This window comes from Amphibalanus amphitrite, unplaced genomic scaffold, assembly GCF_019059575.1.
Source record: "Amphibalanus amphitrite isolate SeventyFive unplaced genomic scaffold, NRLGWU_Aamphi_draft 001151F_arrow, whole genome shotgun sequence".
Lineage (NCBI taxonomy): Eukaryota > Metazoa > Arthropoda > Thecostraca > Balanomorpha > Balanidae > Amphibalanus > Amphibalanus amphitrite.
In genome coordinates this window covers 22,173-46,453 of record NW_024882645.1, presented here as the reverse complement: position 1 = coordinate 46,453, position 24,281 = coordinate 22,173, and the positions used below count along the sequence as shown (strand labels likewise).

Sequence of the window (24,281 nt, the reverse complement as noted above, 5' to 3'; positions counted from 1 at the left end):
CCATTCTTTCCATGAAACGCCTATATGGCTTACGTTAAAATGCCGAAATCAAAAAGCCAAGGGGGCACGGTGCCCAGGTGCCCCCCCCCCCCTCCGTTCCGCCGCCTATGAAGACAATACGTCGGTGAAGACGTCAACAGAACACAGTGATTGCATCCGTGGAGCCTAGTTCCGAGCCAAGAACCAATGTCGCAGACTATCGACGAAACGCGTACCTTCAACTAATCAACCTCCAACAGCAGGTTGATGCCAGACATCAGGGTATTGATCTATCGTAGAAAACAGCCTCGGCGTAGGAAGTTTATTGTTACAACGCCAACGCCATTGCTCAAATACACCAGTCAATTGTGTAGGAGTGCAATGTTGTCTCGATCGAGTCATTGAGAATGGCCTCTCAATACTGAAATTTGAAAACCCGTCAGCCGAGGGCCAGCTAATTAAGGGCGAATTAGTCCGCGGTATAGCTAGATTATACACAAATCGCAATTACCCACGCCAGAACTAGATCAAACGTTCAATTGAATGAACTAATTTACGGATATACGTAGACAAAATCGTCACAAATACTGAACTACTGGTCGCAATCAGCACCGAAAACACTGCGTGAGCACTGAGCATAGTCAACTGGATTGAAAGAACAGGACCTCAAACCTTCCCAAAATATCAGTCACGCCTCAAACAATCGACCTAAGAGCGTATGGTCACAAAAGCTGTACCTAACGTTACATGTCCCCAAGCAATAGCACCGATTAACAATAATCATTGCTTAATTACCAACTATCAGAACGCCGAGCACAATTCAATGGCACAGACCAAACCATGCGACAATAAAACTGAATGACTTAGGAAACACTCGGTCTTATATGTTCACCCCGGCGTCAATTCACTGAATCTAGCACAGGTCGCGCTTACCCTCTGACGTCTCTCCTCAGATCTCTGATTCACCCAGATGACTCGCTACAACGCCACTCCACGCGCCGTTTGCCCCCACACGTCAGGCACCGTTTGCCCTCTAGCAATACAAGTACCGACCGTCTTCACACATAGCCTCAGACGCCGGGTGCCCTCACATGTGACCAAATTTACAGGATGTCTTCCCAGATCACCAAATGTATACACCATCGTCCACGTCACTCGTACCAGGCGTCTTCACAGTTCACACAGTACACAATGCGTTGGAGACCCTGCAGCACCACTCCAAACAGCCCCGCGTCACTCCAGAAGCTAACTCGTCATTCCAGTCGCCCTCGTATCACTCCAGGCACCCGACGCCCTGCTACCCTTACACTCCTCGACCGCTACACACTGTCTGTACTGGAAGCCGTGCTCGACGAGACGGTACCGCGGCCCGCCCACGGGTCTGGCGACCACCTGGGCGCCGCTCACACCAACACATCAAACAACGTCACAACACCGACACCAACGGTCTACACACACCGGACCACACTGGCAGCTAGTCATTGCACTAGTTAGTGTACTTGTCATCGGGATTGCCGCAAACTACATCTGAACCCTTGTGGTTTTGATTTTCAAAGCCATATACAGCGCACAGTCAAACTACAAGGTTTGGTTATGGACATGCATGGTTGTCTTGTCTAAAGGGTTTCAGCCCTAGTAACGTTTTGACATTCGGGTATTACAATTAAGTGTACAAGAGGTCTACCAGGTAATTCACCAATGTTTCCATTAAAAGTACCGTAGGGTACGCCTGATAGTCATCAGACGGAGCTACCATGACGCTGGCATCACAAAAAGACAGCATAGGAAAGGGAAAGGCCCTACGATTAGCACTTGGGAACGGTGCACATCCCAAACTACAACACTAGAGTACTGAGCAAGTCAGGGTGATACCTACTCTATACCGTGATAGTGTCTCGCTAGCGCATAGGATAGTGAGAGGATAACCTGATAGAAGAGATGATAGGTGCTAGAAGATAGGATAGTCCTGACGTCAGACGAGGATATCATCCCGAACAGGTCATACCGGCGGGGTAGGTTGAAGGTTCAGACACTGCCAATATCAGTCCAGCTACACATTGCAACTAACAATCTCCTACTAAAGCCGCCCAGCCGGGATCAGACGCCTAGCGCGGGTAACCGAGCAACTTCTCGGCCACACCGAAATAGTAGACCATCTGCGCTATACCGAACAGCGGGGCGATCACGATCATTCGACACGCACCGCCCTTGAAGAACGCCTTGGGGCCCTCGTTCTTCATAATGTTCCTGCCGGGGAGCGTTCAGGGTCAGGTCACAGGCAGGCCGACGTATGTACATAGAAAAACACAGCAGGCGGGCAGGCAGCTGCATAAACATCTAACGGGACACCCAGAAACACTCGACATAGGGAGATAAAACAGAAATAACTCCGTCCCGCGTGACGACAAAAAGTTCCGGAGGTGTGGTCGTGGCAGCACTGCTGATAAAACAGATAAAATATAAATAAACAGGACAATGGATGATGTAAACGAGGCCAGCGGATGAAAAAAAAAACACACACACACATAGCAATAAACCAAACATACACGGGTGACGAAACAATGTTTAGATGAGCTCAACTGTCCGTAGCTACGCATGAATCAACCAATAATTTACGAGCAGTCAATGAATCGCATCACGTCTTATCGACTTCCCATTTCCCAAGCTACAGATTCATCCCCAATAAGGTAGACACCACTCGGGAACACTGCGGCCACACCAGATAGCCGCCCTTGCCTCCCCGCGGCCCGTTCAGCCATCTCAGCCACGGCACGTCGCCGGAGCAGCAGCGGTACTCACAGGAACGCATCGGCGATGCCCTTGTAGGCCGCCTCGCCCTCGCCCTTCTTGATAACCTGCAGTCGCGTCTTGACGACGTCGAACGGATTGACGGCCAGTGCGGAGAGCGAACCGGCGGCACAGCCGGCCAGGAACGAGCACCAGAACACCGCCTCGCCTGGGGAAAGGGGGGAGGAGGTCAGACAGAAAGGAGCACCAGAACACAGCCTCACCTGGGGAGGGGGAGGGGGGCTGACAGAAAGGAGCACCAGAACACCGCCTCGCCTGGGGAGGGGGAGGAGGTCAGACAGAAAGGAGCACCAGAACACAGCCTCGCCTGGGGAAGATGGGGAGGGGTCAGACACAGAGACAGGAGCACCAGAACACCGCCTCGCCTGAGGAAGAGGGGAGGGGGGGGGGGGTCAGACAGAAAGGAGCACCAGAACAATGCCTCGCCCGGGGAGGGGGAACGCACCACCGTCTGACATACAGGAGCACCAGAACACAGCCTCGCCTGGGGAGGAACGGGTACACCACTGTCAGGGTTAAAAAGCGCACTTCACTCAGGGGAACCGACTACAGGCACGTCAGACACACCCACAAGATAGTCTGTCACGACGGATGATACAGCTCAATATCGCATAAACCATCAGCCATTTCAGGGCCAGCAGGCGGTAACCACCCACAACGGTAGAGTCATCACTGCGACCACGTGCATAGCAACAGCAGACCACACTCAACTCAGAGTAAACTATCCACTGACCGCACATTGCTCTGTGACGCGCTCCAGCTCAAATGAAAATAATCAGACGGTCAAGTCTCAACGCACACACGTCCGGCAAACTTCCAGCTGGCGAGCGCGGGACCACTAACTACGCTCGACTCGAAGCACCCACTTCCACTCACCCGATCCATCGCCCTTCCTCGGTCCGAGCGCATTCAGGTGCGCAAACAGCGGGAAGTAGACGCAGCTGAAGCTCACGTCCCGGAGCATAGTGGCAGCCGTGCCGCGGTACAGGCCCGTGATGCCGCGTGTTCGCAGCAGGTCCATGGTGATTTGACGCGCCGAGACGCGTGGTACCTCGGCGCCCGAGCCGGCTGAAAAGGCAGCCGAACACTACATAGTTAAAAACGGAATATTGTTGGATATATTACAAACAAGAACATATCTTTCTGTGTAATCAGTAACAGGTAAGAGTAAACGAATAAGCGAACGACGAAATATTGTGAACGAGGCGTTTCTATAGTTCCCCTGCTGCAATTCCAGCACACCCGAAAACTAACACCCACAGTGGGTCCGACGCACACTGTAAGAATCCACCGTTCGAGGCGACAGCACCTGCAGTGACTGACCCCGCTAGGGGTAGCGGCGCTGACTGACCTGCCTTGGCCATGGCGGCCACCCGGCCGGCGTCCTGCAGCTGAATCTTCAGCAGCTCCATCGGCGTGGTCACGATGATCTGGCAGAAGCCGGCGCTGCCTCCGGCCGCCATCTCGCGGAACAACGTCAGCTTCCTGACGACGGAGGAGCGGTCAGCACTACAGCACAAGTGGATACTGATGGAAACGACAGGCCCTGCACTAAATGAGCTGATGCATTGTTTTGGCACGTCATATCGTCTTTAAACAACACCATAATGACGGTGTGCGTATACCAGAAATACACGCAAAACCAAAATTTTACCTCCCAAGAGCTACATTTAACTTTTTTTTTTAATATTTTTGTTGCCCGACCCGGGCTTTTGTCGTTAGTAGCACACATTCATACTGGGTTAGTACACTATTTACACGGCAGTGGTACGAAGCGTTTTCGGCACCCGCTACGCGGGACAGCCTTGACCGCACGCTTCCTGTCACGCACCCCAGGTGGCACCGCACTGGTGCGCACGCTGGGGCTATCCCGATTTCTCGGGCCCGGCAGGTCAGAGGGCTGCTCCGGGACATGAAGCGAGGCCGTGCCCTCGGGACATGTCACCGGACCGAAGGATCTGTTTAAAGGCGGATCAGGCCCGTGTACCTGCGGCCGGGGGCGCTGGCTGGCACAGCGGTAATCCCCACGACCGAGCGAACACTCCCCAGTTACTGCCATCTCCTGGGTAGGAGCCGGCCGAGGAAAACGCTGCCAGAGGTCAGCTTTAATCCAAGGACCTCCCACACCAAACGTGAACGCACTTGCCAACTGCGCCACAAGGGTGGTAGCTACATTTAACTTAAAATCGATGTATATCACAACTTCAGATGTCAGCGGCCATTTACATCAAGCAACCTGAAGCTAACCACGACAAAAAACTCAGCACTGCGGCCGACCCCGGTCTCTCGGTGGCACTGAACCCATCTCGTCCTGTTACTGCTAGACACTGACCCCTGTTTGTTTTGGTACTGGTAACGGAAGAAGTCGTTGGCCGCCAGCTTGATGGCCTTCTCGGGGGTAATAAGCACGATGTTGACGGCCGAGCCGCGGTACATGCCAAAGTAGCCCTCGGCGCGGTACGTCTTGCGGAAGCAGTCCAGCCTGTGGCGCCGCAAATGGAAGACGGTAAGTCAGTCAGTGGTGGTCGGACTGAGGCGTGATATGGTTACCTCGGGCGTCACCTTACATACCTTCTTATTTTATACATTCATTTCACTGCAAATGCGTTGATAACATACTATTACACCTAGCTGACTATGAAACTGCAAAATTCAGCATTCCAAAAGTTTGCAGTGCAGTTGCACTATCCGCAAGTCGGCGGGATACGGTCGGGTACGCACATCGAGTTGTACATGCGCTCGCCATTGGGCCCGATCTGCTGGTTCTGTAGTCGCGTCTTCACCAGGTCCAGCGGGAACACGCACGTCACGCCGATGATGCCCGCAATGCCGCCGTTCACGATCTTCGGCACGAGTCTGAGAACAGTGGCAAGGCAGAATGTAACGCCAGGCGACTCGGAACACGGCGGCGGAATGTAAACAGCGCGCAACAGGGCGGCGCAGGCAGCACCTGGCAGCGAGTTACGGCGTCTTTAGCAAAGCTGTAGAAGCACTGAAAAGTCAAAACTTACTTCATCTAATTCGTCACAAGACTGGCTTCGCATTTAAACCTACAGCATCAGATATAGGCAGATTTCAGTCAAACGAAGTAAAATTCGTTTTCTTTTTAGTTCCAGCTTCAAAAGCTTTATATTGATTATTAAGTTGCACTATAACAACATAATTATTCAGCAAATGAATACACAATTTCTATAACAGTATGTTTTCTGAAGCAATGTGCTTTTCCTCCGTTGAAAACTTACTTGAACTGTTGCGGAGCTTGGCTTGCGTTACCGGCAGTCATTGTGCCGCCTCTTTGGATCGAAAACTAGACGAATGTAACTGCCTGCGAAAAATAGTTAACACGGTGCTTTTGATATGTTTGAAGTACATAAACCAAACACATTCATCAATTTTCTCTTCTACACATTTCACAAAGCAATCAAATCAACAAGCAGCAGAGCCAATTTATGAAGACAAAACAGCTAATCAATACAATCATTCAGCACTCCAACCGCTATATTTTGGTTTCTAGTGAATAAAACCTCCCCTGATCATATACTGGAGCTCCGCAAAAACAGGCAAGCGGAATTCATACGCTGCACGTACGTCAAAAGGCATTAGGATTTAGGTGCGAAATTATTTATCAGCGTCTATTTCGCAGTAGTACTTTACTGTTCAATTAGTCAACATTTTTACATGCAATTCGTAACAGTGTTCGTCACAAACTTGTCACGCACAATTCGCGTTTATACTATTAACGTGCGAAGTCCAACCACGCCCGGTCGTGAAGGTTGCTCACGAGTTCACAGTATGTCACGGCGCACCTCGAGCGTCACGGTGCACGCGTGACCCGTCACGGTACCCCGGGCGTGACCCAACACCGCTGGGTCAGCCCGCCGCCGCCGGCTGGTATAAAACCGGCCACCGACCAGTCAGGGCCAGGTCACAGCCTGTTCTGTCAGCCAGCGATCAGCATGAAGGTCCTGTCGGCTCTGGTGGTGCTCTCTGCGCTCTGCGCACTCGCCCTGGCCAGCCCGGGAGGCTACGGCGGCTACGGTGGAGGACACAAGGGAGGCTACGGCGGCTACGGCGGAGGACACAAGGGAGGCTACGGCGGCTACGGCGGAGGCCACAAGGGAGGCTACGGCGGCGGCTACGGCGGAGGACATAAGGGAGGCTACGGCGGCTACGGCGGAGGACACAAGGGAGGCTACGGCGGCGGCTACGGCGGCGGACACAAGGGCGGCTACGGCGGCTACGGCGGAGGACACAAGGGAGGCTACGGCGGCGGCTACGGTGGCTACGGCGGAGGCTACCACTAGCTGGGCTAATGGGCTCCCTGGCTTGCTGGATACGTCCCACAGACACCACCAACTGGAGAGTCTTGGCAGAGCCAGTGGTGTCATGGGACCCAAGTGTGTGTTTTTGGGAGGGCAGAATGTTCCAAATGTAAATTCATCTGAATGTGACCTGTTTCTGCAGAGAATGTTGGGCCCCAGCCTGAATGGGGGTTTGACCTATGTCAATGGCCATTATATTTGTGTTTCCAGACTTCTTTGTAATAATAGATGAATACATATACATTCAGAATGTTTGTCCCAAATTACGGTGGCTGTCAAGGTCTTGTGGAGGTCAGACTCAGGTCAAGGTAGTTGACTTCTGGTCCTGGTGACCTCACTTGGCATGATCACATAACTTTTATAAGTTTTTATTTGTTTGGACTTTGGACCTAAGTTAGGCATTTATAAAGGCATTTGTGAACTGGTTTTTGATCCCATGGCAGTGGCACATTACACAGACTGTCAGTGGTGATCAACACCTACCAGTGACCTACCTTCCTACAAAACATATCCAATGGGTCACCTTACAGTTGACTTGACCTGACTTGGCCCAGCCTAAACAAATGCACAAACACACAATTATTGAATAAAACCAATGCTTATCATCAAATACAGACTAAGCAACCAAGGACAAAATATACAGTTTTCCTCGTGTAGGGTATCTTAGCATATCCAAATTTTCTTGACACTTGGGTCATTGACATGACCTGGATCTACTGGGACCTAACAGAAAGGGTCAAACCACATAATATTGATCTTGATTTATACTGTTTACAACAAACACAGCTACATGCTGTGTTGCTCTAACCATTGTCCATTAATTTCACTTCACCCAAATGCCTTGAAAAAGATGCTGAGGCTATATTATGTAGCCAGACTGCATTCAGGCATCAGCATGCCTAAATGCACCAGACAGCTGCCAGGTTGACAATCTGAACTGTGCGAACAGCCCAACCAAACCAATCATGCTGGACTGAAGAGAAGACACAAGGGAAGGGCCTGCACCAAAACATCTTTTTAACTATAAATTATGAAATATTGGTTTTTTAATGGAAAACTACAAATGTTGGAATTGCCCCTTGGCCTTCACTGACACACTGAACTATCCAGTATCCACCTTCATAGGCGTCGCCAGAGATTTTCGGTTGGGGGGGCAAAATCAACTTTTGTGTTAAAACTTGCCTTTCCCCAGTCTTTACTCACTCGTTTTACATATCATTCGACGCGCAATGGTGCGAGGAATACGATGGTGACAAAGGTGTTCTTCTAGCTATGACATGTAATTTTTTACAGAAAAATTCGAAATTTCGAAATTTCATGACAAAAACGACTGGCAGAATTGTATTATATAGTGGCTGCGATTGCCGACGCACTGCAGAGACGTCTACACTGCTGTGTAGACGCTCGACGCTCATGATCATTACCCAGAAAAAGTGAAAAACGCTCCATTTAATCGGATCACCCTGCTAAAATCTCCATTCACGCATGCATGCAGAGGTTTTACGTGAAATGCATAGGACTTATCCCAGCCACCGATCGTAGCTAAGTTGGGCATTCGGCGGAGAGTGAATGTCGGAAGTGTCAAGTGTGAATCGGAAGTAATTCATCTTTGCTCAAGTGAGAGGAAGTGTTTTGTTCACTCGAGTGTGAACAAAAGTATCTCGTTTTTCGTGTGAAGGGAAGCGTTGCAAACGCGAACAAAAACTGTTAAACGGAACCAAAAGTTACGCACGGCATAGCGGCAAGGGATCCCTTAGAGATAGGTTTGGGACTTCCAGGCCATTTCAGGCCACTCAGGGTCAGTGCTGACTCTCAGAAGCATGCTTAGGATCCCGGAGATCGGCGTGGGTCACCTCAAATATTTACGTGTACGTGGTGCTTTAAGGCTTTCCGAGCACAAGGTGGGGCCCTCAGAAGCCAGTGTGGGCGGCGGGCGCTAAGAGACTAGGCCCAGGGTGAGCCTGGAGCCCTCGGATAACAGTGTGAACCCTCGGGGTCTGTGTCGAATCCCTAAGGACCTTACGTAGGGACATAACAAACATGTGTTGCGGACCTCAGAGGGACACGTGAGCTGTGACCCCTCAGATGCGGCTTGGGGTTAGCAAAGTCTGTCGCGTCAAAAGTTTGGCTGAACTATCAGAGGCCAGTTAAGGTTCTCAGAAATGTTCGAAGGCCCAAAGATCCCTGTGTATGGGCCCTCAGAGAACATGGACACCAATGGGACTTTCAGAGGCCCGTTTGGGCCCTCTGAAAGCTTCTTTAGGGCTCAGTGGAGCTCCTTAGGAGCCTTTGTTTAAAGCAAGCTCATGAGCCCTGCGACACTTGTACGGTACTTGAGCCTTTCGCAGACATTTGACGAGAGTTGAGAAAGGCCTAGAAGATTTCGTTTCACGCTTTGAACGAAAATTGTCAGCACTCCAAAACTTATGAAAATCAGCTGTAAAATGTAATAAAGAACGAACTAGGAACATGGAATGAATCACAGCATTGACATTTCCGAGTCTGGACTCGAGATTTTGGCGACTGCGAGTCAGACTCTGGTTTAAACTGCACGCTCCAACCGAGTCTGACCTCACAGACATTCTCAGAAAGGTACCCCCATTTTTTCCCGACTCAAAAATCTCATCGGATCTGTATCGATCTCAGGGGGTGCCCGGTCCGAGGTTGGGGGGGCAAGCTGCCCCGCTTGCCCCCCCCCCCCCCCGTGGCGACGCTAATGTCCACCTTACATAGTTTTCTTCAACAAAAGCACACCAGCATTAGGATGATTGGTGGAAAATGTCTCACTAGCAAGCAGCAAGGTGCATTAGGCTCCAACTGTGAGTTGGACCTATAGCATCAATGCGTCATTCGCTGATCAGTAAATCACACAAAAGAATTTCTTGCTGCCAGTGGTATTTGAACTAGCAATCTCCATCACAACAGAGCCAATTGGTATCATGTAAAATCCCTCTTTTGCAGAATCCGGAGTCTCCTCTGCAGACCTCTCCAGGCTGCTTTATAAGGCTGCAAGCTTGAATTCAGTGGGGACTCAGTGGACTGGGGAGCAATAGCATCAATGATGTTATACAAATTACATTGTCAGAAACCTGATGATTTGATAATTTATTGCTTTCTTAGTTTTTTCTCCAATTTATTTGAAACAAACTTACCCGTCAATCACCAGAGCCAGCAGGAAAACCAACGGAAAACTCAAAAATCTCACCGCCCCCAAGTTTCTCTCATTCGACCCTCACGCGCCATATATGTCATATAATCGTTTAATGGCCTAAAACGATGCAAAACATAGACGCCGAAGCTTTCAAACTCTACAAAACAATTCAATGCTCTCAATCCTCACAGACCATTGAACATTGCATGAAATGCAACGAAACATAATAACTTCGAGCAAGGCCTTTAACCCTCGCCCGCACATGCCATTTTCCCATCCTAGAACGCACATGGGGGGGGGGGTTGCCACCCCCCCCCCGCGCCATTTCGTTCCTGTTGGAGATAGAGCTTAGCAGTAAAGACCAAAAAGATTCTTTGGGAAGAGACAAATCCAATGATACCCAGTTTTACCTTCTCAGGTCAGTCATTGACCTTCCAGGTCAGGTCAAACTAAAAAATGTTGCTGTTTTGGGTCACCGTTGGATATCAAGTGTGCTGCTTATCAAATGCCGATGACGATGCTGTTTTCTGGTGCCAAGCCAGCTAGAACCTCTTTGTCACACTACCCGACCAGAATTTTGCTGCTGAGGTCATTTCAGGTCAAGTTAGGTCAAGGTCAATTATATGTGTTTGTATGTCTGTGTGTGTCTGTGTGTATACTGATGTGTGCAACGATTGTTTTTGGGTCCATATTACATGAAATCATGATCTGAGAAGCTTTTACCAAAAATGCAGTCAAAAAACTTCAAAAAAAGTAAATTCAGCTTGCCTAAAACGCAATTATCTTAGATGACCTAGGTTGACCTTGACCCTGACCTTGACCCCTGTACATCGTCGAACAACATGTTCCATGATAGGTGGGAGGTAAGACTGGCAAAAAAGGCCGAAATCAGGGTGTCAAAAGCTCATAAGGCCCATGGCAAACGCAAGATGTTGAGAATTGGCCATTTGGGTCATGACATGACCTGAAAAACAAGGTCATATCTCCGAAACCAAAAACCACAGAAACTTGAAATTTTCAGTGGACATCAAGAAAGGATAGAGGAGCAGCTATACGAAAAATCAGGCCTCTAGCTCAAAAAATGTTGAGTGCAGAGCAGAAAGACTACCTGGGGGGGGGGTGTGGCAACCACCCCCCCCCATGTGCGGGCGAGGGTTAAACCCTGCATGTGAGCGTCCCGTGTGTTCCACCGGAAAGTGGTCAAAATAGCAGCTGATTAGTACTCGCTTTGAGATCGGCGAGAAGGCGAGAACGCGAGGAATGTTAGCGGGGGCGGCTCCGGAGATCACCAATCGACACAGGAGCGGAGCTTCCTATACAGTTGGTGGGGCGGCTGCGGCTGCCCCACCAACTTGGTATTTTGCCCCACCAATAAGCGTTTTGCCCCACTAACTTTAGCTGATTTCTAAGACTTTGTTGCTTTGCAAATTAATCTTTTTCGCATTGAAGAGCTTTGGAATGTCTGCTTGATGCAAAATAATATGTCTGTAATGATAGGAATTGATTCAGTCAGTGGCATTTTATTCAACTTTATAATCGGACATTGTGGGTTTGACGACTTTTTGCCCCACCAACTTCCCTGGAAAAGCTCCGCATATGAATCGACATGAAAGTTGGAATTAAGTTGACGGTACCATTATCATTTGCCTAATAACGTCGTCATCTCCTGCTCTCCGGCATAAGCACGCAGCTAAAAACAATGCACGGAGCTTGAACGGTGTCCACTATACCAAGATTCTCACTATACTTCACAAAAACTGTATTGTGATGACGCGAAAGGCGCGGTTGAACAGGATGCATTTGCATACAAAGTACAAGTTACTGAACACATATTAATATCACAGCAAATTGAGCAGCTGGGTAAGCGACGCCCGTCGTTTCTTTCATAACGACAGTTGCCTTACGAATGTCTGCCCTCGTCACAACGATCACCACCCCTGGGCCCAGACACAAATTCCACGACTGTCACTCAGCTTTGCTCTCTGTCTGAGTCTCGTGTACATCAATCACGTTCCTGCTTCGCAGCAGACAGCTCCCTGATCTACCACCTTCCCGATCGACTCACACGTTACTCGTCCATCCTCAATCGCCATAAGGCATCGCTGGTCCTTCGCTGTGTATCGCCGATGCTCGGACAACACAAACCTGATACCCACCTTACAAGTCCGGCTCCTCCTTCACGACCGTAAGCCTCCGCCGCAGCCGGCCTCCCTCCGACTCGGTCGGCAGCTCTTCCGTGTCCGAGTCCCGTTCTCGTTTAACCCGTGGCTGGCGGCGGGACCGGGCCAGCTCCAGACTGACAGTCGAGTCCGAGTCAGAGTCCGATTCGACCTTCAGCGGACGGCGCGTGGACGACACGCCCAGTTCTCGCTCAGCTGCGGACTGCAGGTAGACGGTGTCCTCCGAGGAGGGACTGTGGGCGGCGCCGCCGGTCTCGTCGTCTGACAGACGCAAATCGGTTTCGGCACCGCTGTCCACGTCTGCTTTGCTCGGCTCGCGTTTGACGGCAGCACTGCCGAGCCGCTCGGCCAGCGAGTCACGCTCGGCCAACAGTCGCCGCAGCTGACGCTGATTGCGCTCCAGCCTGTTCTCCATCATTTGCAGCAGCGGCATCGTCAGCAAGCCCAGCTGCTGGGTGATGTTGCTGACGAGTACTGAGAAAAGAAAAGAAAAGTGTTTGAGGTCATTGATAATATTGCATTGGGTGCACCAAAAAAACTGTAGTTGGTGCAAAAATGTCTTGACGATGCTAGGGGTCAGCAAAAAAGTGCATTCGGCTTATCATCTTAAAGTGCCTAATCATGTAAAAGTGTGTCACACAGATACAAAACAGTGTAACTTATTTGCTTATTGAACGTTCCCGTTACGTTTGTTATGTACCTATGTACTTATAGCCTAAAATCATCAGCAACATAAATCATACCAGCCTGGTTATGCATCTCTGTAAGCTGATCGCTATTAGAGGCGGGCCGAACTGCATCGTAGCTAGCCACTTCCTCTTCACGGAGAGCCTCAGGCAGTCCTGAGAGCGCGCGCAGACAATGGGGTGCGATCGTGCGGGACGGCTCTACACAGACGGGCACATCTTTTCGTTTCAGCGCTCCAGTTCCATCTGCCACTGACTGAAAGCAGGCCGCCTGCACGCCGGCACTCTGAAGACAGACCGCAGGCCACCGGTGTTACGGACAAAATGTGAGACAACAGGCAGTATACAAAGCGTTTTACGAACACCATGAGTGGCGATAAAAAAGGAAGATATTTTTGTTCTGTTCAAAACTCAGGAATTCAAGTGAAAGTAAATGATTGTACTCATATCATACGGCTTAATTACAACGAAGCGACAGTAGCAGTAGGCGATAGGCAATTAGGCATGCATGACATCTCCAATTTCATTACAACTTGTTGGTTTGTTTGAGTTTTACGGCGCGTCGGCAGAAGGTCTTTATGAGCCCATTCATTTCAACTTCACTAGAGTAAAATTCTCACCTGGTCTTTGGGAAATACAGAGAATATGAGGCCTGCGAAGCCATCGTCCATCATTTGGTAGGCGTGCTGTGTATCAATATCTGAAAAAGCAGTCAAACCAAGACGATGAAATAATGCAACAAATCACTCCTGCAAACTTAAAATTTCAGAATTATTGTGTTTTGAGTGGTAAGTTCATTCTAGAAAGCTGCGTGCAGCTCCGATTATCGTTCTTACCCACAGCAGACGGCCACACGGTGATGTGCGGGTGCGAGTGGTACCAGCCGACCACGCGCACCGTACGACGCAGCTCGACCGCCAGTCGCTCCGCCTCCGTCGCCCCTGACATCAACTGGTGCGACGAGATCTCCACACGGTCCTTCCGCTTGTCCAGTCGCACCAGTGCTTTGGCAGAGATTACGCGGCACACCCCTCCGTCCTCCACCTGTTGGAGATACGGTGACTGTGCGCACTTATCTCAGAGCTGAATGCACTGCAGGGAGCTGATGCCAGGAGAACAACAGACAGACATCCGACAATCAGCCAGGAGAACAACAGACATCCGATAATCACCCTACATTAAGTGCTAGTGACCGATGAGCCAGGACAAAAAAAACACTCAATTAAAAAATTACACGAGTCTGACTTCTAAATAACTACACATAAGTAATATGAGTCTGTATAGTTCAAGAAAGTAAAAGCCATCTGTGTTGTAGAAGAATTGCATTCCATTACAAGCAATACCTAAATACCTACCTCACTATTTTGGTGTTACTCATTAGGGAAATGAGAATGATGCAGGTGCTAGTAGACATAGAACTAATGGCTACTATCAAGCTAATAAATTTGACAGTTTTAGAGCTGATTGAATAAGCGGTTCAAGAACAAAAAAAAAAGACAAAAAAGCAATTAAAAAAATACTGTGTGTTTCAAGGTTTAATGCTCTAAATCAATGAGAATACAAGTGCATGTACCAACAAATTCTTCACAAGCATAGCATCACAACTCCACTTAATGGAGAACCGTGTAAAACGCCCAGGGTAGGTTGAACGCCCCATGCCATTATTTATGACACAGTTGTTTCCTTCCTTTTATAAACATTAGGTACAGGTGAAACAGATGCTGTGGAAGAAAAATGCTGATGAAGTTTGGTGGGCGCCATTATCATTGGGCTGATTTTATAGGGGAAAACATAATTTTATGAGATTTCTTAAATAATATCTATCATAAAAACGATAACAGTTGTCACTTAGAACCGAGATGCTTCAGTAAGCAAGACTAGTTCAGTGTCTACCAAAAACAGTACGAAATGACTGTTCCATGTTTGCTGATTTATCAGTGTCACCACACAGAGGAATTGTAAAATTTGTAAAACATCCAGGCACCTGGTTTCTAAAACGCCCATACCATTTTACAGGTTTATTGCAAAGTCTAAAAATGGCTTAGGTGCGATTCCAATTAAGCCACTTTTTCTTCCACAAGTGGCTTAACCCGCACCCCATAGGGCTATCGGCGGACCCTACCACCCGTAGGGGGAGGGGGGGTGGGGCGCTTCGGCTCCCCCCTAAGATCTCGGAAATTTACCGGCCGATTTTCAAAACTCAAACGCGCTCGATAGCCCCACCAGGGAACTACCTTGTGACCAAATTTCATTGACCTAGGTCAAACCGATGACGTCACGGTCAGGTCAAAGGTCGGATTTTCACCGTTCACAGGCATTTCAAGAAATGTATTGTGAAATCGAGTAAATTGGTAAGTTATTGAAAACTACCTATGGTAAATTGTTCGTCAAACAAATACTTTGCTATCTGAGGTCACTGATACCAGGTCAGGTCACAGAGGTCAGGTCACTGTGGGTCACAATATAATAGTGTCGTGTGATACATGTTTTATGGTCCATTTAACATGACAAATGCGATCATGTGGGTCACGCAGCTTTTGGGGCCAGCTTAGGTTACGTTCTGGTTAAGGTCAGGTCAAGGTCAGGTCAAGTTAGGTCAAATTTCAAAGTTAATATTTTTGCATAAAATGGGTATCGATTCGATGCAGCTCGTCATGGGGAGTTCAATTGTGGTCTTTGTTTAGCCCTACGTGGTCTAGAATTGCCAAGAATTGATTTTGAAAATTTGACGTCATCATTTTTGAAGTTTTTTTTTTGCTATAACTTGGCACAAAAAAGATATCGATCTGAAATTTGGTATGTAGATAGAAGACGGTAGGTACTTTCATATATATTCCATTTTTTCGAAACTCAAAAAGCTTTTTGGATTTTTTTTTATAATGTATCAAAAAAATTACTTTTTATTTTTGGGGGTCAAAATTCAAAAATTTCAAAAATCCGAGATAGCAGATTTGTAACCCTGTCAATTATACACCTTTTATGTCTTGACCATTTTTCTTTATCGTAAAAGCTATAGGCATGACAGCTCTTCTCGCAAAGCTCTTTTTGGTCGGAAATGGCAGAACATGACGTCATTATGACGTCATTTGTGGCCACTGGCCAACCTATCAAAGCCTGTGGATTTTTTTTTGGGGGGGGGCACATGTGTAAAATAAAAAAAGTTGATGCCAGGAGGGGTCCTGAAAGTTTGGTGGCGATATCTGCAGCCGCTTAGGTAGGAGATATCAATGGAAAAGGACAGGGGGGCATTTCGCCCCCCCCCCCTTACAGGGCGCGGGTTAAGTGGGGCGTTTTGGACGGTTCTCCCCTATCATAGCAAGCCTATGACAAATGCACTTACAGATCCGAGAAGGACGCCCATTACTTCTGTGCTCTCAGTTGAAAGGACATGTGTTAAACACACTAAATATGCATCAGCTGATATTTTCAACTTGTTGAGACTCATCTTCAACTTCAGTTCCAGCCAACTGAAATTTGACACCAGAGATAAAAGCAAGCCGCAAGAAAGGGGCAAGGGCCAATGCCAAGGACTCCATTCAGAGTTGGGAAAATATTTTTCACATATTCAAATCACAATGCAGCAAACATGATAGGTAATAGGGTAAGGTGCCTAATTAGCGACCCCCTTAATTTGAGCCGTCATTGCTCACGCTCTGTGGGTGCCACTGTATTACTGGCTTGATTTTCGGAAAGACCGTTCATTTTTCTATTAAAATATAGTCATTTTCTGCCCCAATATTCACTAACTTATTTGTAGTGAGCATTTTGGCAAACCATTGCAAAAAACGCTAATAGGGAACTCTTCCCGATTAGCGACCGGGGAGGGTCGCTAATAAGTCTATGGGTTTCCCCATATTAAAAATGGCAAAAAATGCGACGCCTGAAAAGATGAAATATGATCTCAAAAAGGTAACCTATACGCAAAGCACTCAATCACTCGAACAGGAACGTTTATCCAACACATTTACGGAAGTAAAAACTGATCACGTGATGCACCGAAAGGCGAAAAGAAGGCGGAAACCCAAATTTTGCGGGCTATCTCGTATGATATTCGAGGTCCGCGCTGAATTCGGCACCCCTGCAGTCGGTGACGACATTTGGCATCCCCTGCCACACATTGCAAGCTTCAGCAACACCTCATTTTCATTTCTCTCTTTTCCCCTTTCTTTCCCTTCTTGAGCTATTTGCGACCATGTCAGGCGCAAATAGGAAATATGAGTTTCGACACATTTTTAACCGCCATGCTGTGCACAGTTGAGCGATTCACTATGGGAAAACGGCAATCAATTGAAGAAGGAACGTAGATTCAGAATAAAAAAGGTGCATCATCCTAATGTGCATCGCTTTTCATCAGAGAGGGCACAAACACACACGTTTTGGATAAGAAACTCGTCATTTTTATTTAAACTCACCTGAAACGCCCCACCAGAAATATCGACGACCGGAAAATAATTTAATTTGATAACCAAAGTATGGCTGACCTTTTGATGATATTTCTACCCCGTTTTCTCCTGCCAGTTTTTCTGTAGGGAGGTAGGTCGCAAATCGGAAAGGGTCGCTAATTAGGCACCTTACCCTATAACCGAACAATGCTTGAAACACAACCAATTCATTCAAGTTCATATTCATTCACTTATCATTTTGATTTATGAATGAGAACATTGGATAAGGATTATAAAAGACGTCCATCAATTGAGCAGCAGATTGATATTCGCGAATATCAAACTAAAAATTCGATATTCGGACGGGGAACGCAATAACTCAAGAACCAGAGTGCTGTTCACGGGCACCTGCGGTAGCTAATTCTGGTGGATTTAGTCTCGACAGCTTTTCGTCTCATTCGTCTCACTCTGCCCGAGCGGCTTCCCACTATTAAAGCAAGATTCCACGGTGAGTCTGCTTTCCCTCCTCTTCACGTCTTCATTTTTTGTTGACTACTCTTTGGCAAGACTTGTAATTTCCTCACAAGATTATCTCGCTTTTTGGTGTCGTTCTCTCCAGCTATGCCAGCCATGTTCTCCAAGGCGGTTACCGCTACTGACGAAGGTCAGTTCCTTCCCACTGGACCTGCTTACCTCCTCGTGAGATTTAAGGAAAAAAACCAAAGCTTTCGGAACTTCAGCCCTTACAAAATTCGAGATGAGCTCCTGGACGTGATCCATTATGCAGCTGCTAAGGTTTCTGCACTTCGAAGCGGCTCTCTGCTTGTCAAAACGAGGGACATGTACCAGACCGAGGCTCTGCTAGCCTGGAGGTCATTCAGGGGGGAGGACATCTCTGTGATTCCAGCAGACCGCCTAAACCAGGTGGAGGGGATGGTCTATGCCCCTGAGCTCTCAATGGAGTCTCCTCAAACCATACTTGAGGAAAGCCGTGACCAGGGTGTCACAAGTGTCACACGCCTCCCTTCAAAAAATTCCAGACCGAACCCACTGCTCAAGGTGAGGTTTTCGGCCACACAGCTGCCTGAACACCTTTATGCAGTGTACATGCGCTATGAAGTCAGGCCATCTCACCAGCTGCCTCGGCGCTGTGGCAAGTGCCAGCGTTATGGACACGGACAAGGCACATGTAGGTCTCGTGCTGAAATATGCAAACGTTGCTCAGAGGAGCATCCGTCTACAGGGTGTGTCGCCCCTCCCCACTGTGCTGCATGCAATGGACCGCACCCAGTGACTGACAAGAACTGTCCCGTGTGGGTTGCAAAGGTGCAGGAGCTCCGCGAGGCCACACAACGCAGATCTGGACACGTGGCTGGCACCCACGGTGGGTCACCCCCCATGACCCAGCCCAGCACCTCCCACCACGAGGGAGTCCCGCGCCATGTGGGACAAACACAGGCTCAGATATCCCAGGCTGCAAACCGCCCACAGGACTGGCCAGAGCTCCCACCCCCTCGGGATCTGCCCCATGTCGCACGTCACGCAAAGCTGACGCCACCAGCCCGCAAAGACACGAGCCCGCCAGACCACCCAAGCACCCATGCTCGGAAGCGCACGGCCGCGACGCCGGAACTCGCTCGGTCTATCGATGTAGGCTGCGCCCGGTCGACACCGACACCCAAGACAGTCCACCCTGACTCTCCCACCGTGGTTGATCAGCGAGAAACAGGCCCGCACAAAAGTGGTGGGACACGACACCAGGCCCAAACACCAGGCACCTGTGAAATGTCCCCCAGCAACCCAACTGGCGTCTCCGTAGTTACACCACTCCACCGGACAAGGGCTACAGATTCCGACGACGACACATGCTATGATGCCAATACGACGAGCGAGGACGAGGAGACCCCCAAAATGGTCGCCGTGTCTTCCGTCCTGCGATCGCCATCAGTCATTGATGACAGCGATTCCGACACTCAGCTCACCCTCCATGCAGAAGGCCCCAAAACTCGCCTCCGAGCACGCTCAACAAAGGAGAGGAAAAATGTGGGCCTTCGTACCCAGGTCGTGACCAGACGATCCTTCATCCCAGAATAGCGCGCCAAACAAACTAGATAGCTGCTGCAATGGATTTTTTGCTTCAATGGAATGTAGGAGGACTTCTATCCCATTTGTCTGAATTTAAACAGTATATACAAAAGGAAGCTCCTCTTCTAGCGGCGATTCAGGAAACTCATTTTAAAAGCACAGATCATTACAATTACAATGTGGCTGGATATACTTTGTACAGACAGGACATAAATCTAGCAAATAGACAGGGTGGCGTAGCTCTTTATGTAGCAAACTCAGTGTCACAACGGAAAACAAACATAGCTTCCCCGCTAAATGTTGTAGCAGCTACTGTTTCACTACTAAACCGCGAGTTGTTGGTTGTTTCAGTGTATTTGCCGCCAAATGCAACTGTTGTAAACCAGCAAAATCTGAATGACCTTCTAGAGCAAATGCCAGAAAATTGCCTTCTGCTCGGCGATTTCAATGGTCATAGTCCACTATGGGGCAGCCGACACTTATCGCCGAGAGGCAGGATAATTGAAGCTGCACTAAACCGCCAGTCCCTTGTAGCTATGAACGACGGCAACCCAACGTTTGTCAGTAGTAGCTACCACACAACCTCTGCAATTGACTTGTCAATTTCTTCCCCGAGGATCGCACCGCTCTTTAGATGGACCGTAACATCGGATCCGCTGTTTTCAGACCATTATCCAATTCACATCATGCTTACCAGTGCAACCACGCTGTCACCAGCACCGACACTGAAGGTATGGCAAACAAATAACGCGGATTGGTCGGGCTTTAACGCAAAGGTCAACAGACATGCTCCCTACGGCCTGTCTCAGACCATTTCCAATTTTATGGGGGCTATGAAGAAATCGGCCAGTGAAACGCTAAAAGAAAAAACTATTAAGATTGGAACTGCAAATGAATCTAAAAATCTTGTCTGGTGGAACTGGAAATGCCAAAGAGCCAAAGCAATAAGAAAAAGAGCCTTCAGAAACTTCCAGAGATGCATATGTCCCAGACATGCCCAACTGTATACCGCTGCCCGTAAAGAATGTGCGGAAACTATATACAAAGAAAAGAAGGCGGCATGGCAAAACTATGCCGCTAAATGTAATCGTTTTACCCCGCTCAGCGAACTCTGGAGTCATGTTCGTGCTTTCGCCTCACGACGAACTAATTTAGGTGCCTTTCCGCAATTGCTTTCAAACAATATATTCGTAACTGACCCAGTTACCGTCACAAATATATTTGCCCAACACTTTGCCAACACATCGTCTACAGATATTTACTCCTTGAGCGTGCATCGAGCTCTCGTTAATAGAACAGTAAATCTTGATTTTTCTTCTGCAAACTCTGAACCATACAATGCTCCTTTTACCCTAAGAGAACTTAAACTATCCCTAGCAAAGGCAAGCACTAAAACTTCGGTAGGACCAGACTCCATTCCATATTCTTTTTTCACAAAATTGAACGAACTTAACCTTTCCACACTACTGATAGCATTCAACAAACTATGGACTGAGGACAACTTCCCGGATGAATGGCTTAAAAGTATAATCATACCTATCCTCAAACCCGGCAAAGACCAGCACGACGCAAATTCGTATCGCCCAATCTCACTAACCAATTGTGTCTCCAAGATTTTCGAAAGAATGGTAAACAGGCGCCTGCGATTTTACCTTGAGAGCAACCATTGCATTGATATATGTCAAAGCGGTTTTCAGAAAAATCGTAGTACGGCAGACAATATCATTCGCCTTATCTCGGACATCCAGGTAAACTGGGAACATAGGCGACCGACTGTTGCTATTTTCCTAGATCTAATGTCAGCCTTCAACAAGGTACACAGTTCGACGATAATTTATAAGCTGCACTCAATCGGAATCAGAGGCCATTTGGCTGCGTTTCTTCAAAATTTCCTAAAACCCCGAACTTTCAAAGTTCGTTGCCAAGCGACACTTTCTGACGACTTTGTAATGGAACATGGCGTCCCTCAAGGCAGCGTGCTGTCACCTACGCTGTTCTTGATTGCCCTGAACGATATGCTCCTACTCCTGCCACGTGTTCTAACATTTTCTGTCCGCTATTCGCTTTTTGCTGATGATATAGCAATATGGGTATCCCACAAAAACTACAAACAGGCTTATTCTATATTGCAAACAGTGGTTGATCACTGCGTTAAATGGTGCACAAAATGGGGATTCTTTTTGTCAGCACCAAAATCAGTCATGATGGTCTTCAAACGTGGACCCCGTCCATCGCTTGAAAGATCCCCACACATCGATGGGATTAAAATACCTTTTTCCACGTCACACAAATTTCTAGGGATCATTTTGGATACTAATCTAACCTTCCGTCAACACGTTGAGCACCTAAGAGCACGTTGTATTAAACGAATCAATGTCCTAAGATGCATATGTGGGTTTTCTTGGGGTGCGGACAGGAAAACATTGCAAATGTTGTATATTGGGCTAATCAGATCTACGATTGAGTACAATTGTTATCTGTTTAGCACACTGTCGCCCAGTTTATGCAAACGTCTAGAAGCCGTTCAATCAACGTGCTTGAGACTTCTAACTGGGGCTTTTCGCACATCGCCAGTTCTTGCGCTTCGTGCAGATACCGGCATTCCAGCACTTGATGACCGACGCGTCTTTCTTTTCCTCCGCTATTACTACAGAGCAAAAAGTGTTCGAAATCACATTGCGGTACCAGCAATGGAGGCGAGGAAACCAAGAACCCGACGCCCACTGCGTAGATCGTGCTTTCTACCCGGGTGCCTTGAGCAAGCTCATCAACTGCTAAACATTAGGCGCACTGAAGTTACTCTAAATCCTCCTATGATTCCATTTTGGCTCCTCAAAGACCTATCCATTGAATTTCTTTTTGATTATAAGAAGACCAGTATACCTCCGGTGGAAGCTCAAATGCTCTTCCAGGAGTATGTAGAGCTCAACTGCGACTCTGCTTTTTTCTTCACAGATGGCTCATGTCACGAAAATCAGATAGGTTCAGCAGCCGTCGGCCCTGGGCTTAGGTTTGGGACCCGGCTTCAAGAATTTACGACAGTCTTTAGTGCCGAAGTTCACGCAATCGAAAAAGTTATGGAGCACATCAAGGCAGAAAAGATTGATCGGGCAACCATCTGTACTGATTCGAAATCCGCTCTTCAAGCACTGGAAAGGACCGATAATGTTACCCACCACGGTATCTACAATATTCTCAGGATCACATCAGATCTCAATGAGGGCCAGCATGTGACCCTTCTTTGGGTTCCAGGTCATTACGGTATTGCAGGAAATGAACGTGCGGATGTCCTCGCAAAGGAGGCTGCAATGCGACCTGATCCAGTTGTGGAACCTATGGCCCAAGGGGACGCTATTCATATGATAAAAATCAAATTCGCCGAGTACCTTCAACGCAAATGGGACCAACATCATGCTGCACATATGTATGCGATCAAACGAGAACTTAGAACATGGGTCACATGTAACCAACCAGACAGGATACGCGAGGTGACCCTGGCCAGATTGAGGTGTGGTCATACTCGCCTCACCCATGGCCACCTTTTTGATAGGACGGGCCCTCCGATTTGCCACACCTGCGACACACGCATCTCCGTAGAGCACATTTTGATCGCATGCACGGCATTGCATCACGAACGAAGACACATCACTAACTATCTTGCGGTACAACACCTTAAAAACGACCTCCCGACGCTTCTCGGGGACGACACAACATTGACAAACCTGGTACTTGATTTCGTCCTAACATCACCCTACTCAGAGCTACTTTAACGGCCTTGACTGTTAGCAGGCGCCCGTTTCGCTACCACCAGGCTGACTTGTGATACGGGATGGGTCGGGTTTTTCGCTGGTGCCGAAACACAGAGCTTCGGTGGCAGACGGGTTTTCTCCTGCCGCTGGAGCAGGCTTAGAGGCTCAGCGGCCCAGCGAGCTACACCAGCGGACCCCGGCCGCTGAACAGCGGCGGCGGCCGGGTTGAACGACCACAGACAACCGTCGGCCGCCAACTGCAGCAGCGACAGATTCCCCATCCTCCAAACCATTCCTTTCATCGTGACGCTTAAACATTCACAAACCCCATCCCTCCCAGCGACATATCCCCCACTCTTCAAACCATTCCTGTCATCAAACTCTCGTAACCTTACCATTCACAAACTTCCTCCTTCCCTCCCTTCACAAACATCAATTTACCGGTAAGTTTCACTGTCATTTATGTGTCTTAACGTAAATTCATGGGTTTTTTCCCATATTCATGGCATAGTACATGGATATGGGTTTTCCCATGTTGTCTTGCTGTAAAAGTGGCCACCGGTCTTAGTTAGGACGGCCGGTTTGTTTTGCGCGGCGTAGTTAGGTCGCCGCCCTCCTCGCGAGGCCGGTAACGTAAGTTAGGGCCACTAAAAAAAAAAAAAAAAAAAAAAAAAAAAAAAAAAAAGCGGTAGCTGCGGCTCGGCGGTCAGCCGGGTAATGACGTCACAGAAAGTGGGGATGGGGCGGGTGGTGTGACGTCATACGGCTGCGGCCGGCTGCGGTCGCCTGCGTCTCCTGCGGTCGAAACGATCCGACCGCAGCGGCCGCAGGAACCATTTGTCATACAAAGTGGCGCGGCAGTTGCGCATTCGTGTTACTTGGGCGCAAAATTGACACAGCCGCCGCAGACGAACGCGTGATGACGTATACACAAGTGGG

At 48.5% G+C, this 24,281-nt stretch overlaps 2 protein-coding genes across 13 annotated transcripts; both read right to left on the bottom strand.

Moving 5' to 3' along the window:
- Positions 1-286: 286 nt before the first annotated feature.
- LOC122370621 (mitochondrial glutamate carrier 1-like) lies at positions 287-10,535 on the bottom strand. The gene is made up of 8 exons (XM_043346365.1): positions 10,262-10,535; positions 6,030-6,112; positions 5,509-5,643; positions 5,120-5,269; positions 4,139-4,272; positions 3,664-3,855; positions 2,779-2,935; positions 287-2,226 (listed from the first exon to the last, which is right to left on the bottom strand). The coding sequence occupies exons 2-8, from the start codon at positions 6,068-6,070 to the stop codon at positions 2,085-2,087; spliced, it is 951 nt and encodes a 316-aa protein (XP_043202300.1). The 5' UTR covers positions 6,071-6,112; positions 10,262-10,535; the 3' UTR covers positions 287-2,084.
- Positions 10,536-12,004: 1,469 nt separating this feature from the next.
- Positions 12,005-24,039, bottom strand: LOC122370620 (lys-63-specific deubiquitinase BRCC36-like). 12 transcript variants are annotated; one of them, XM_043346353.1, is made up of 7 exons: positions 24,028-24,039; positions 17,917-17,927; positions 16,467-16,593; positions 13,963-14,170; positions 13,747-13,826; positions 13,184-13,412; positions 12,005-12,914 (listed from the first exon to the last, which is right to left on the bottom strand). In XM_043346353.1, exons 3-7 carry the CDS (start codon positions 16,569-16,571, stop codon positions 12,418-12,420), a joined length of 1,119 nt encoding a protein of 372 aa, XP_043202288.1. In that variant the 5' UTR covers positions 16,572-16,593; positions 17,917-17,927; positions 24,028-24,039; the 3' UTR covers positions 12,005-12,417. The 12 variants fall into 12 exon arrangements, with proteins under 12 accessions (XP_043202288.1, XP_043202287.1, XP_043202299.1 ...); XM_043346352.1 differs by lacking the exons at positions 17,917-17,927; positions 24,028-24,039 and adding an exon at positions 18,093-18,124; XM_043346364.1 differs by lacking the exon at positions 24,028-24,039 and having other exon boundaries at positions 17,896-17,927.
- Between the last annotated feature and the right edge of the window lie 242 nt (positions 24,040-24,281).